The sequence below is a fragment of the Phaenicophaeus curvirostris genome, chromosome 22 (genome assembly GCF_032191515.1).
Source record: "Phaenicophaeus curvirostris isolate KB17595 chromosome 22, BPBGC_Pcur_1.0, whole genome shotgun sequence".
NCBI classification, from domain to species: domain Eukaryota; kingdom Metazoa; phylum Chordata; class Aves; order Cuculiformes; family Cuculidae; genus Phaenicophaeus; species Phaenicophaeus curvirostris.
This window is the reverse complement of record NC_091413.1, coordinates 5,225,288-5,236,295: the sequence shown is the minus strand read 5'-3', so window position 1 is coordinate 5,236,295 and position 11,008 is coordinate 5,225,288. Positions and strand designations below refer to the sequence as shown.

At 46.9% G+C, this 11,008-nt stretch overlaps 1 protein-coding gene across 3 annotated transcripts; it reads right to left on the bottom strand.

The window, feature by feature from the left end:
• Positions 1-439: 439 nt before the first annotated feature.
• Positions 440-10,668, bottom strand: AGTRAP (angiotensin II receptor associated protein). Of its 3 annotated transcripts, none has more exons than XM_069874834.1 (5): positions 10,611-10,668; positions 4,236-4,270; positions 3,910-4,021; positions 3,128-3,326; positions 440-1,100 (listed from the first exon to the last, which is right to left on the bottom strand). In XM_069874834.1, the coding sequence occupies exons 1-5, from the start codon at positions 10,635-10,637 to the stop codon at positions 994-996; spliced, it is 480 nt and encodes a 159-aa protein (XP_069730935.1). In that variant the 5' UTR covers positions 10,638-10,668; the 3' UTR covers positions 440-993. The 3 variants fall into 3 exon arrangements, with proteins under 3 accessions (XP_069730935.1, XP_069730934.1, XP_069730936.1); XM_069874833.1 differs by lacking the exon at positions 10,611-10,668 and adding an exon at positions 4,441-4,843; XM_069874835.1 differs by lacking the exon at positions 10,611-10,668 and having other exon boundaries at positions 4,196-4,257.
• Between the last annotated feature and the right edge of the window lie 340 nt (positions 10,669-11,008).

Below are 11,008 nucleotides of genomic sequence, written 5' to 3'. Positions count from 1 at the left end.
AGGCATATGCTTTGAAAATGAACCCGCTTCCTAGCACCGGTATTTTCATTCTGCCAAAGCTGACAAACTTTTTCTTCTGAAAAAGAATCCTGTTGAACATCTTTCTTTTTCTTTTACGAGTCTACCCTGAAAGCCACAGCAGGGCAGAATATTGTGTGTAAGATTAGAGTTGATAGTTTGTTGCATCCCACAGAGCTCACTGCTGCAGTGTAAATAAAGCCATGTTTTCCTTTCCCCAATCCCCATTTTACTAGCCCACCTTCACCACCCACACATTTACAAACAATATGCTCTACTTGTCTGAGTAAAGCTTAGAGGAAAAGCAATCAAAGCCCTGCAGACTTTCCCCCATAACAACTCTCCCAGACCATCTCGCTACAGTCTGAAACCCTCAGAAATACCTACATTTACAAATGAGACATAAGTGACCAGCGTTAACTTTTTCTAACACAGAAAAATGTTCATTTTATAGTTTTCTTAGAAAATTGCAACATTTCAAGTTTTGTCAAGACAAGCAACTGAAGGCAAAAGGACATTTCAAGGCACAAAGTATCGAAAACTATATGTGACAGCCATTTTATGTATCCTGAAGGATGTTCAACTTGCATAAAATCATCAGTGAATAAAACCCAAGACTAGACACTGGGGGCTCAAGCTCCCTGTCCCAGTAAGAGCATAACCACCAACCCCACAGACTTGGAAGACTAGAGAAGCTGCATCCATTCACAGATACAGAGGAGGGATTTCGGAGGAGGGAGGAAAGGAGAGTACCAGGACTACAAAGAGTCACAGTGCTTAACACAACATCTCTGAGATCTTCTGGACTTACTCCAGGAACCCATCTGCCTAACCTTCAGGGAGTCAGAGAAATGTAAAATCAGATCCTCTTCTGTTTGCTCAGTAGCAGGTTTTGCTCCATCAAGAATGGACGTGGGAAGAGCAGAAGGCTGGACTGGGCGAGGGAAGCATCAATTCTGTGGTGTAGTGTGGGCCTCAGTATGGCTGCTGGGCTGCCTTGCTTGTGTCAGGCCATGGTGGGGGAGCATCCTGCTGATCGATTGACTCGTAGGTGCTGCGATCCCGGCCCGCACGAGCGACACCTGAATGGAAAGGGAAGAGATCAAGCTTGGGAAAAAAAAACCCACAAGAACTGAGTCTCCTGGAAGAAACCAACAGCTCAAGAGCACGTTGCATCAGCTGCTCTCCCAGCTCTCCAGCACCTGTGTTCTGTAACCCTCGCTACCCAGGCAGGAGGTAAGAAAACTCATCCTTCCAACAAAGGCAAAATAACTGAAACACATTGAAACACACCTATTAATTCTCTAAGAACTGCTCTCTTAGTAGCCACGTGGCTATGTGAAAAACAGGACCCACAACACTGCACAGCAGCATTACAGGCTCCTGTAATAACGTATTTCAGCAAGATCAAGTTTATGAGATGCAGTGAAAAAATGAACAGACAAAACCAGAAGCAGCAGGAACCAGGGCTAACTGACAGCAGAGATTTAAGAGCATGATTCATCCATGAACCACTCTTCCCAACAATGCAGCTATGCCTCAAGCGTGCCACACCACAGCACTAAATTTGAATCCAGCAACGCTCGCAATTGCACTATGAACAATTTTCCTGTGGTACGAGACTGACACAAAATAATTTTATTGTCGAAGGGATGAGCAGGGAAAAGAGAGAGACAGAGAATGTGAATGGACAGCTCTTCATCTATAGGCCAAGCACCTGTGGTGACTAGAAAGCCATCTGAATCAAAGGTGGGCACCAAACCATATCAGAGGCTTCTTTTTAGCAGCAACGATGCTGCCAAGCAACCTGTCTACAAAACAACAGCACAGTTGGTACTGAAAAGCTCTGTGAGAAAGACAGTTCAGGAGAGGATATGAAACCACAAAGCATCTGAATACCAACCTGGGCCTGAGAGGAGACTCTTAGACCATATTGTGCCTGTGTTGGCTGGAAAGAAGGAATAGTCCAAAGTGAAGGGATGAACTTCCTGATGATACCCACACTTCCCATGGGATACAAATGTCCAGACCCCATTACAAGCAGTGAGCAGCTATTAAATATTGGCACAAACATGACCCACAGCAAGGAACTGCAGGCCTTCTGATCCAGTTCAGACAGATCTGCCTGGCATTTGCACAAGCAGCTGAGGGAGAAGGCACCCACATTCCACTAACAGAGAGATGCAAATAGCACGTATTGCCCAACCCATGGTTTCCTGCCATGGCCTCCCCTCCTTTACGGGAAGCATTATCTTCCTCCCTAGCACCAAAACAGAACAACTGACAGCTTTCAAACACTGTAATACTATCCTTTGTCCTGCCCAGTCTTCTTAGGAAGGCAACGAGATAACTGTGCCAGGCTGCTGGTTTTGGCACGGTGAGGTCCTACACAGCAAACAAGCCCTGGCAGCTGCCTCAGCATGATCTAGCACCACGCATGCTTGACAAAGAAGCTGACTGAGATCCAGAACATCCAGCCGCAGCCCCACATCTCTGTCAAGGCTGCCACATTATCATTAGCAAGTACAACCAGGAGAAAAATTAGAGTCTCCAGGCAAAGCCTCTCAAGGTGAATATCAGTCCTATTTTCCAGGTGAAGGAACGGAGATCCAAAGCAGTCAAAGTAGCTTGGACATGTGAGGCCCAGAAAAAGCATGGAGTTAAAAATCCAGCTTCTTTCCGTCTCATGAATAATCCAGCTAGAGGGGATGCTGCCCTGTACTCTCCCCTAGAAGGAAAAGAAAGGGTTGGCAAACAGAGAAGGACACCCAAAGGCTTCCAACAAGCACACAGAAATGCAGGAGGAGGAAAGGCTTCTCAGTTGTATTAAATAAGAGAGACAGCTGTGATATCAGTACCATTGTGGGTAAAAGAGCTGTCAGACAAGGACTCCAGGTCTGCAAGGCAAGAGAGGAAGCATGTAAATTTAAGGCCTAAGACACATCAGAACAACAAAATGGAAGAACAGACATAAACAAAAGAGAGCGAGCAACCCCCTCCCTGGAAAGCAGGGCAAAATTCAGCTAAAGGGTCCAAAGTGCAAGGCAGCCTCCCTTAGAATCCTGAAGAGTTGGTCCACGATGATATGAAGGCAGAGGAAGCATCCTACCTATGTTAAAGACGAACTCTCCTCCACGCTCCCGATACATTTGGTACACCAAATAGCAGGACACAGGTTTGAGAAGGAGGCTGAAGATGGCCATGCCAACACTGAAACGCTTCACATCACTGAGATAGTGGTTTGGAGGATAGAAGACAGAGACGTGAATGATGTCTGTGAGGACTGTGAGCAGCAGGCCAGTCAGGAACTGGAAACAAAGACAGAATGGGACACGAACTGAACAGGAGATTAACCACTATGAGTAACAGTCAGTTACAGCAAATTTCGTGCCAGATCTGTGTTCACACAATTGTTTCCTTACCCTGCTATCACGCATTGCTAATCTTTGACACTGCCCCAGGTAGAGACATTCCTAAATGAGTGATCTTGTATTTTGTGCATTTTCTTCACATCTGTGAGGCATCATCTCACAGTATCTCTTTCATGTTCAGAGGAGGGTTTTAAAAAGCCCCTCTGACTCAAGCATTTTAAACACTTTGAGTTCTGCCCTGGCATTACAAGTCAAATCACCACATAAAAAAAGTAAGAATCAAGCGTGCCTCACCTCTGAGAAGCAAAATAAGTGACAGTGAATGATTCTCACATTGGTTTACAGCACTTACTGATTTACGTACTCTCTTAAAAAAACCCAAAACAACTCCAAGAGTGAATCTGACTTGTTTCCTGCTGTCCTGGGAACAGCTGAAAACCATCATTGACTCAAAGAAGTTGCCTCTGCCCTCCACCCTCTCCCTGAGCAGCCTTGTGGAGGCAAATACCCTCACACTCACCATCATGATGGCATCAAGGGAATCTCGCTGCACAATGGCCCAGATCCCCATTGCAAGGACACTGAAATTTCCCCAGGCATAGGAAGCTGGAAATATGTGATTCATGCAACCCCTGCCAAACAAGACAAAAAAAATCCTGGCCCACATTCACAATAAGCCCGCAGAGTTTCTTTGCATTCTTCCTTTTCCCATACAAACACCTCATTCCTAGATTTTGGATCTTCTTGCACACAGACAGGGAATGCTGATTCCCCAGGAATATCCCATTCCCAATTTGAAGGAATACCCTCTTCTCACCCAGGCCGGGGTAGTTACCAATCACTCACCACACTGTGAGCAGCCAGTGTACCAGAATGATGGCCTATGGAAAAAAAACAGAGAGGAAGGCACATCAGCAAGTTGGGGAGAACTCTGGAGGATCCACACGAAATGACACCATCTTTTTTTCCAAGGAATGGGTGGAAGAGTGCCCTGGACCCAGAAACCACCACAGAAAGCTGGCATAGCAACCAGGAGGGTGAAGATACAAACCCATTTTTCTCTGCTTTTGTTGCCGACTATTTCCTGTGGTGCTGTGCTGTGGTCATTCATTATTATTGTCACCTCTGTCGACAGTTGATTCAGAGCCCACTTAGTCTTTTCTAAATGGGTTATTGATTTTGGAACTCCAGAAGAGTTTGTATAGAAAGCTGGGCAATCCGGTTCACGCTATGCAAGCAGAGTCTATACGTGACCAATCTGGCATCCCATCACCAAGAAGTCCATGGGAAGTCATGCCTGTAGCTCCCAGCAATTTCACTCCAGTCCTCAGTAAACCCTCGTTTTGCCTCCTTCCAATCTGTTTAGAGTCGTGGTTTGACCTCACCACAACATTAACAGTCCTGAAGGCATCTTCTAGGAGCCTGAGAACCCGATCTTCCCACAGCCCACAACTCCTTTCACTCCCAGCGGAGCCACCAGCGCCCTAAGCAGCAATACAATAATCCTGTCACAGATTCTGTACTTTGCAGATGCCCTTAATGATCCTGATCCTTGTACTTGAGGAGACAAATCCAAGAAGAAAGCATCTTACTGTAAAAAGTGACGCAATGATTCCCTTCACCAGCACTTGACATTTCAGTAACCAAGGAGACATACCCTATGTGTTTATTAAGATAGCAAATGGGAACAAGAATATACCACTTCAATCTTTTTTCTGTACCTATAAGCATGTGCTCACTCTCTTTGGAGACTGCTGGCCAAGATCTACAAAAGGAGATAACACATATTCACTCTCTAAACATTTGTGAAAACAAGAATATGGAAGACAGGCTCTATTAGCAGCCTCAAAAAGAAAGGCTGAAGCCTGACATATTAGAGAACCCATGGAAAATAGGCACTCTTCCATATTTTCTAGCTGTAAGAAAGGCTCCCATTGGCATTCATAATGGCCTCGGTATAAAGAAAATACCCATCACTAAACCCCCTCTGAAGCATTTCCCAGTACTTCCACAATTTAAAAAAAAAATAAAAAAAATAATTTGGAAATGAGTCAGTGGCAAAAGGCCGAATTCCTGGATGCAGGAAGGCTGTATGCTGATCGGAGCATTGAGACACTAAAAAAACTTTAAGATCTACTGATATCCTGCTGTGCTCACTGACTTAAAATGTCGATCCATGCCCTAACTTGATACAAAACTAGTCACTCGAGAAGAGTGTTAAATCACCAATGGATCTGTGAGCTGCGTGAAGCACAGCCAGGGAATCAACAGGAGTGACGCAGCTGCTGTGGCTCACTCTGCTCTGCCAAGATGCCTCGATGTAGATGCCTTTGGATAAGATAAAGCTCCTGCTTCACTGCAGCACCCCAGCACATCTGTAGAGCATCCACCCTGAGCAGCTCAGACTTTGTTGTAACTGCAAACGCTGCTTAAACAGATTTTTATTAATGATTTCTTTTAATTGTTCACAAAAGCCTACAAAGCACTTCACCACCACCCCCTACTTTCCCTACTCCCAAACTGTACCAAGGAGACACGGCAGAAACTGCTAATCAGTAAAATACAAGATGTTCTTGGATAAGAATGGAGACATGCAAATAGCATTTACTCCAGAGACTACCACAACATCAGGGAAATTCTTAATTAGGTAGTATTTAATTGCATGTTACATACCCGCAAGACCCCTCAAGGCTCACCAGTTAACATAATTAGGCAGCGGGGCTTTTTTTTTTTATAAAGCTGTCTAGATTAATATTGCAGTTATTAAATTATGAAGCATGCCTACTCATCAGCATAAAAATGAGGTAAACTAGGGCTGATGGTATGAGGGATTGCTGAAATAAAAACAAGGCATTCCCCTCCTGGTTATTAGTCCAATTTACCTGACAGTTCTTCAGGGCACTATCGAATAAGCTGGTGGTCTTGGTATGCTTTAACATAGAAAATGTAGTGTTAATGAAAAGCATTCTTTAAAGCTGCAGTCACTGTGTGAGATTAGATAATTTGCAGGCAGTGCCCTGATGAGACAGCAGAAGCATTTACATTTTTTCCATCTGTTCAAGGACCTCAGTCTGTACCTAACAGAAGCATATATTTCTTCTTTTAAATAACTCCTATGACCTGAGTCAGAGCTGAGAGCAGAAAATAAGAAAGGTGGGACCTTTGTCCCCACCCCTTCTGGGCAGAAGGATGAGCATGTGATTATAAGCATCCCATTGGAAATTGGGGAGATCCAAGGGGAATTCCTAGCTCCTCTGCAAATCTCAGCATGTGACAGAACTAATTGCCAAGCATAAAAAGAGTCTGGATCTGCCTTGGTCTCATTAAATGGGAAACTCTTTGGAACAGGAACTCACTCCTTTAAACATCCTTCAGCATAAAACATAGCATGAGGCTAAAGTTGAACATTACACGGTTCCAAACAAGAATTATTGTCTTGTAGTACCTAACTTTTTAAATTTCACTTAACTTTTATTTGTTGAGAGGGAGCTCAACTACTCTGTGGGTGAGGTATTCACCTGAGGATATACCAACCAAAATATAGATCTGAGTGGCCACCTGTGAGTGAGCCACCAGTGAGGCTGCTCCTCATTATTATAACGAAGTGACAGTAATGAGAGTGGTTAGGCAGCAGAGAACAAGCTATCCAAGGGGGCTGCTCTGGCTCTATCCTTAGAGATTTTTAAAAGTCAGCTGAGTTTTGAGTCGAGCCATTTGATCTAACTTTGAAGTTATCTTTGCTTTGAACAGGAGGCTGGACTAGGCGACACAGAGATCTCTTTCCATCAAACGTATTCTATGATTCTGTGACCTAGCATTTAAAAATCAGTAACACAAAACCAATGTTTCCAGGCAAATGAATTGTAGGGCTTTGTCCAGGCTTGATCAAACTCAAACTTCATATTTTGAAGCTCTGCAGAGTTGTTGCAGTCATACTCATCACTGCAAAAATGTGGCTATGCTGCTTCCCACGTGCTTTGCCAGCATTACTATTAGAGCTGAGCTAGTAGATGCTGTTTCATGACCATGATCCTCATCCACTCAGGGCAAAAGCTGCTACATTAATTTTATAGCTCTGCATGCAGCTCAAGGAGTGACCTCAAGGCTAAGACATTGCTATGTTTTGGCACAAACACAGCCAAGTCATGCAGTTTTATCAGAGCTACTCCTATCACGAGGCTCATCTTTTTAATCTCACCAAAACTGAAAACAGCTCATGCTGATGAATAGCAGTAGTGTGTGTTATTTCCAGTCCCTTTCTGAATAAGAATCTTTCCCACCTTTGCAATAAGTTTCAGGGAAACAGGCCCTAATTCAGGAACAGTATAAAGATGCAGGTGGGATTACTAACTCCACATTCCCAGCTCTTCAGCCCTACAGCAGCACTGGCAGAATTGACAACAAGGAATTTCTTAATGCTGAAAACAGTTTGCCCAGGACAAGCTCACTCTTATCTAGTAAATGATTAGGGAATGGTTATCTGAAACAAGAGCAGAAAGGCAACATTTTAGTTGTGTTGTCATGGTGACTCATTCATTCAAGAAGTCTGTTTTCCAGCTCCCCTATCTCCTATTTAACACGTATTTAACATTGGCAAACTTTTAAATTAAGTGTTCTTATTTTTCACTGTTGTTTTAACATGGGGAGGGAGGGAAATCAAACCAATTTAAAAAACAAAGCAGAAGACAAGATTTTTTAATCTTCCTAGCGCCCTGGGAATCACACAAGAGTCCAAACTTGTCAGAGCAAAGTATCAGTTTCCAGGATACATATAATCCACATGCCAAGCCTTGAAAATTCCACGTGCTTACTCGCCTCTAACAAGGAAAGCTGCTTTTCTTGATAAACTACTAAGAGGGGGAAACATCATTATATGAATGCCAAGCTTTTATTTAGCATAGCCATGCAAAAGCCTTCCTATGCAAAGCTGAATTCATAACAGCAGCTGAGATAATACTGTCCTCCCACCTAACCTGCTCCAAGGGCACTCCTCACAGCTTTATGAATCAATAGCAGAAAAAAAGCCTGATGGGGTTGGTGATGCTTTCATGCTCTAGGCAGAGCTTTAAAGAAAGCAAGTACGTGAAACTCGCCATGCCAAACAAGATACACAAAGTAGTGAAGCTGGATAAAAGCACACACACCCAGAAATCTCAGAGCTCTGAAAATATGAAAGGCAAAAATAAAACAGAGGAAAAATTTACCCGTCTGTTATCAGAGAAGGTTTTAATATCAAACCCCAACATCAGAAGCAAAATCACAATTTTAGAGTCCTTCAGCTTCTCCACAAGGATATGCTTCTCCCCACTGTGAAAAGCATAACGTAACCGAGGCAAGTCCTTTATTTCCCACTTCTTTGGTTACCAGATAATCACTGAAATTTTCAGACTTCCCCTAAGTGACGCTCTCCCAACAGAGATGCAATTTCACTTATCTACCAGAACCTAACCCCGACGCAAGGGATCACCTTTTAAAGCTATTCTGCCTGATGAGCCAAAACTTTGTCTCCTCGGGACCTCATGTAATGTTTACCCTGGATTAGCTCTAGTCAGCTGAGCTGGAGACCCCCATGGACATCAGTTAATAACCAGTCGTTCTCTCAGCCCGGTCCTCAACCACTTGTGCCGCAGCCAGTAAGGGGGAACCTCAGAGTTGCTGCCTGCCGGTCTGAACGACCCAAACCTTTCGCAATACTTGCCCGTGTGATGACGAAGGTTTCAACTCATGGAATGGGCTGGGTTGGAAGGGACCTAAGCCTATTCAGTTCCAATCCCCCTAACCAACCTTCCACTGGATTAGGTTGACTCCAAGCCCTATCCAGCCTGGCCACCAGGGATGGGGCAGCCACGACTTCTCTGGGCAACCTGAGCCAAGGCCTCCCCATCCTCACAAGAAAACACTTCTTCCTAAGATCTCATCTAAGAGGTCTCTTTCAGCTGAAAGCCATTCCCCTTCATCCTATTCCTACACTCCCTGATCAAGAGCCCCTCCCCAGCTTTCTTGGAGCCCACTCTAAGGTCTCCTCACAGTCTTCTCTCCTCCAGGCTGAACAACCCCAGCTCTCTCAGCCTGTCCTTGTACAGAAGGTGCTCCAGCCCTCTGGAGAAGCGCCAGTCTCTCCTTCTCAGAAGCCTTCGTGCCTGACCAGGCTCTGTAGGTGGAGACCTGGGCAGTGGGCAGGAGAGAGGAAAGGCAGATGGGAGAGGAGGGCAGGAGAGGACAGGAGAGAGGGCAAGGCAGGAGAGAAGAGAGGGCAGGACAGGAGAGAAGAGAGGGCAGGACAGGAGAGAAGAGAGGGCAGGACAGGAGAGAAGAGAGGGCAGGACAGGAGAGAAGAGAGGGCAGGACAGGAGAGAAGAGAGGGCAGGACAGGAGAGAAGAGAGGGCAGGACAGGAGAGAAGAGAGGGCAGGGCAGGAGAGAAGAGAGGGCAGGACAGGAGAGAAGAGAGGGCAAGGCAGGAGAGAAGAGAGGGCAAGGCAGGAGAGAAGAGAGGGCAAGGCAGGAGAGAAGAGAGGGCAAGGCAGGAGAGAAGAGAGGGCAAGGCAGGAGAGAAGAGAGGGCAAGGCAGGAGAGAAGAGAGGGCAAGGCAGGAGAGAAGAGAGGGCAAGGCAGGAGAGAAGAGAGGGCAAGGCAGGAGAGAAGAGAGGGCAAGGCAGGAGAGAAGAGAGGGCAGGACAGGAGAGAAGAGAGGGCAGGACAGGAGAGAAGAGAGGGCAGGACAGGAGAGAAGAGAGGGCAGGACAGGAGAGAAGAGAGGGCAGGACAGGAGAGAAGAGAGGGCAGGACAGGAGAGAAGAGAGGGCAGGACAGGAGAGAAGAGAGGGCAGGACAGGAGAGAAGAGAGGGCAGGACAGGAGAGAGAGGAGAGGAGGGCATGAGAGGGCAGGGCAGGAGAGGGAAGAGGGAAGTGGGCAAGAGGAGTGGGAGGGCAGGAGATAGAGAGAACAGGGCAGGAGAGGGCAGGGCAGAGGAGAGAGAAGGTCAGAGGGCAAGAGGAGAGAAGAGGGCAGGAGAGGGCAAGTCACCAGAGGGGAGGTCAGGTCACCAGAGGGCTGGGCAGGAGAAAGAGGACACTTCAGAGGGCAAGAGGAGAGAGAACAGGGCAGGAGAGAGGGCAGAGCTGGAGGGAGGACACGGCAAGTCACCAGAGGGCCGGACAGGAGAGCGAGGAGGGCAGCGGGCAAGAGGAGAGCGGGGCACCGACCCCGCCGCCCCGTACCTTGATGCTGACGGGCGGCAGCTCCATGGCGCTGGGGGCGGCCGGCGGGGCGGGGGGAGCCGCGGCGCCGCCCCGGGGGCAGGACGAGGCCGGAGCCGCCGCCCGGGCCGGGAGGGACCCACGGGGCTGGGCCGAGGCCTGGGCGGCGGGGGGTCCGGCTGGGGACGGGCTGTGATCCCCAACGTGAGGAGGTTGTAGAGCTTAAGAAAATTCCTTCACTGAAGGTGAAGGCACCGGCCCTGGAGGGGCTTAGGAGATGGGTTTGAAATGCTCAGGGAGCTGGTTCAGCAGCGGGCAGGCACGGTGGGACTCGGTGATCACAGAATCGTAGGATAATTTGGGTTGAAAGGGACCTCAAAGCCCACCCAGTTCCACCCCCTGCCATGGGCAGGGACACC

Coding starts and splice junctions, on each gene's coding strand:
- AGTRAP (XM_069874833.1), bottom strand. CDS start 4,500: ATGAATGACCACAGCACAGCACCACAGGAAATAGTCGGCAACAAAAGC. Junction 3,327..3,909: donor CCCTTGATGCCATCATGATG/GTGAGTGTGAGG, acceptor CTTTGTTTCCAG/TTCCTGACTGGCCTGCTGCT. Junction 1,101..3,127: donor AGAGTTCGTCTTTAACATAG/GTAGGATGCTTC, acceptor CTTTCCATTCAG/GTGTCGCTCGTGCGGGCCGG.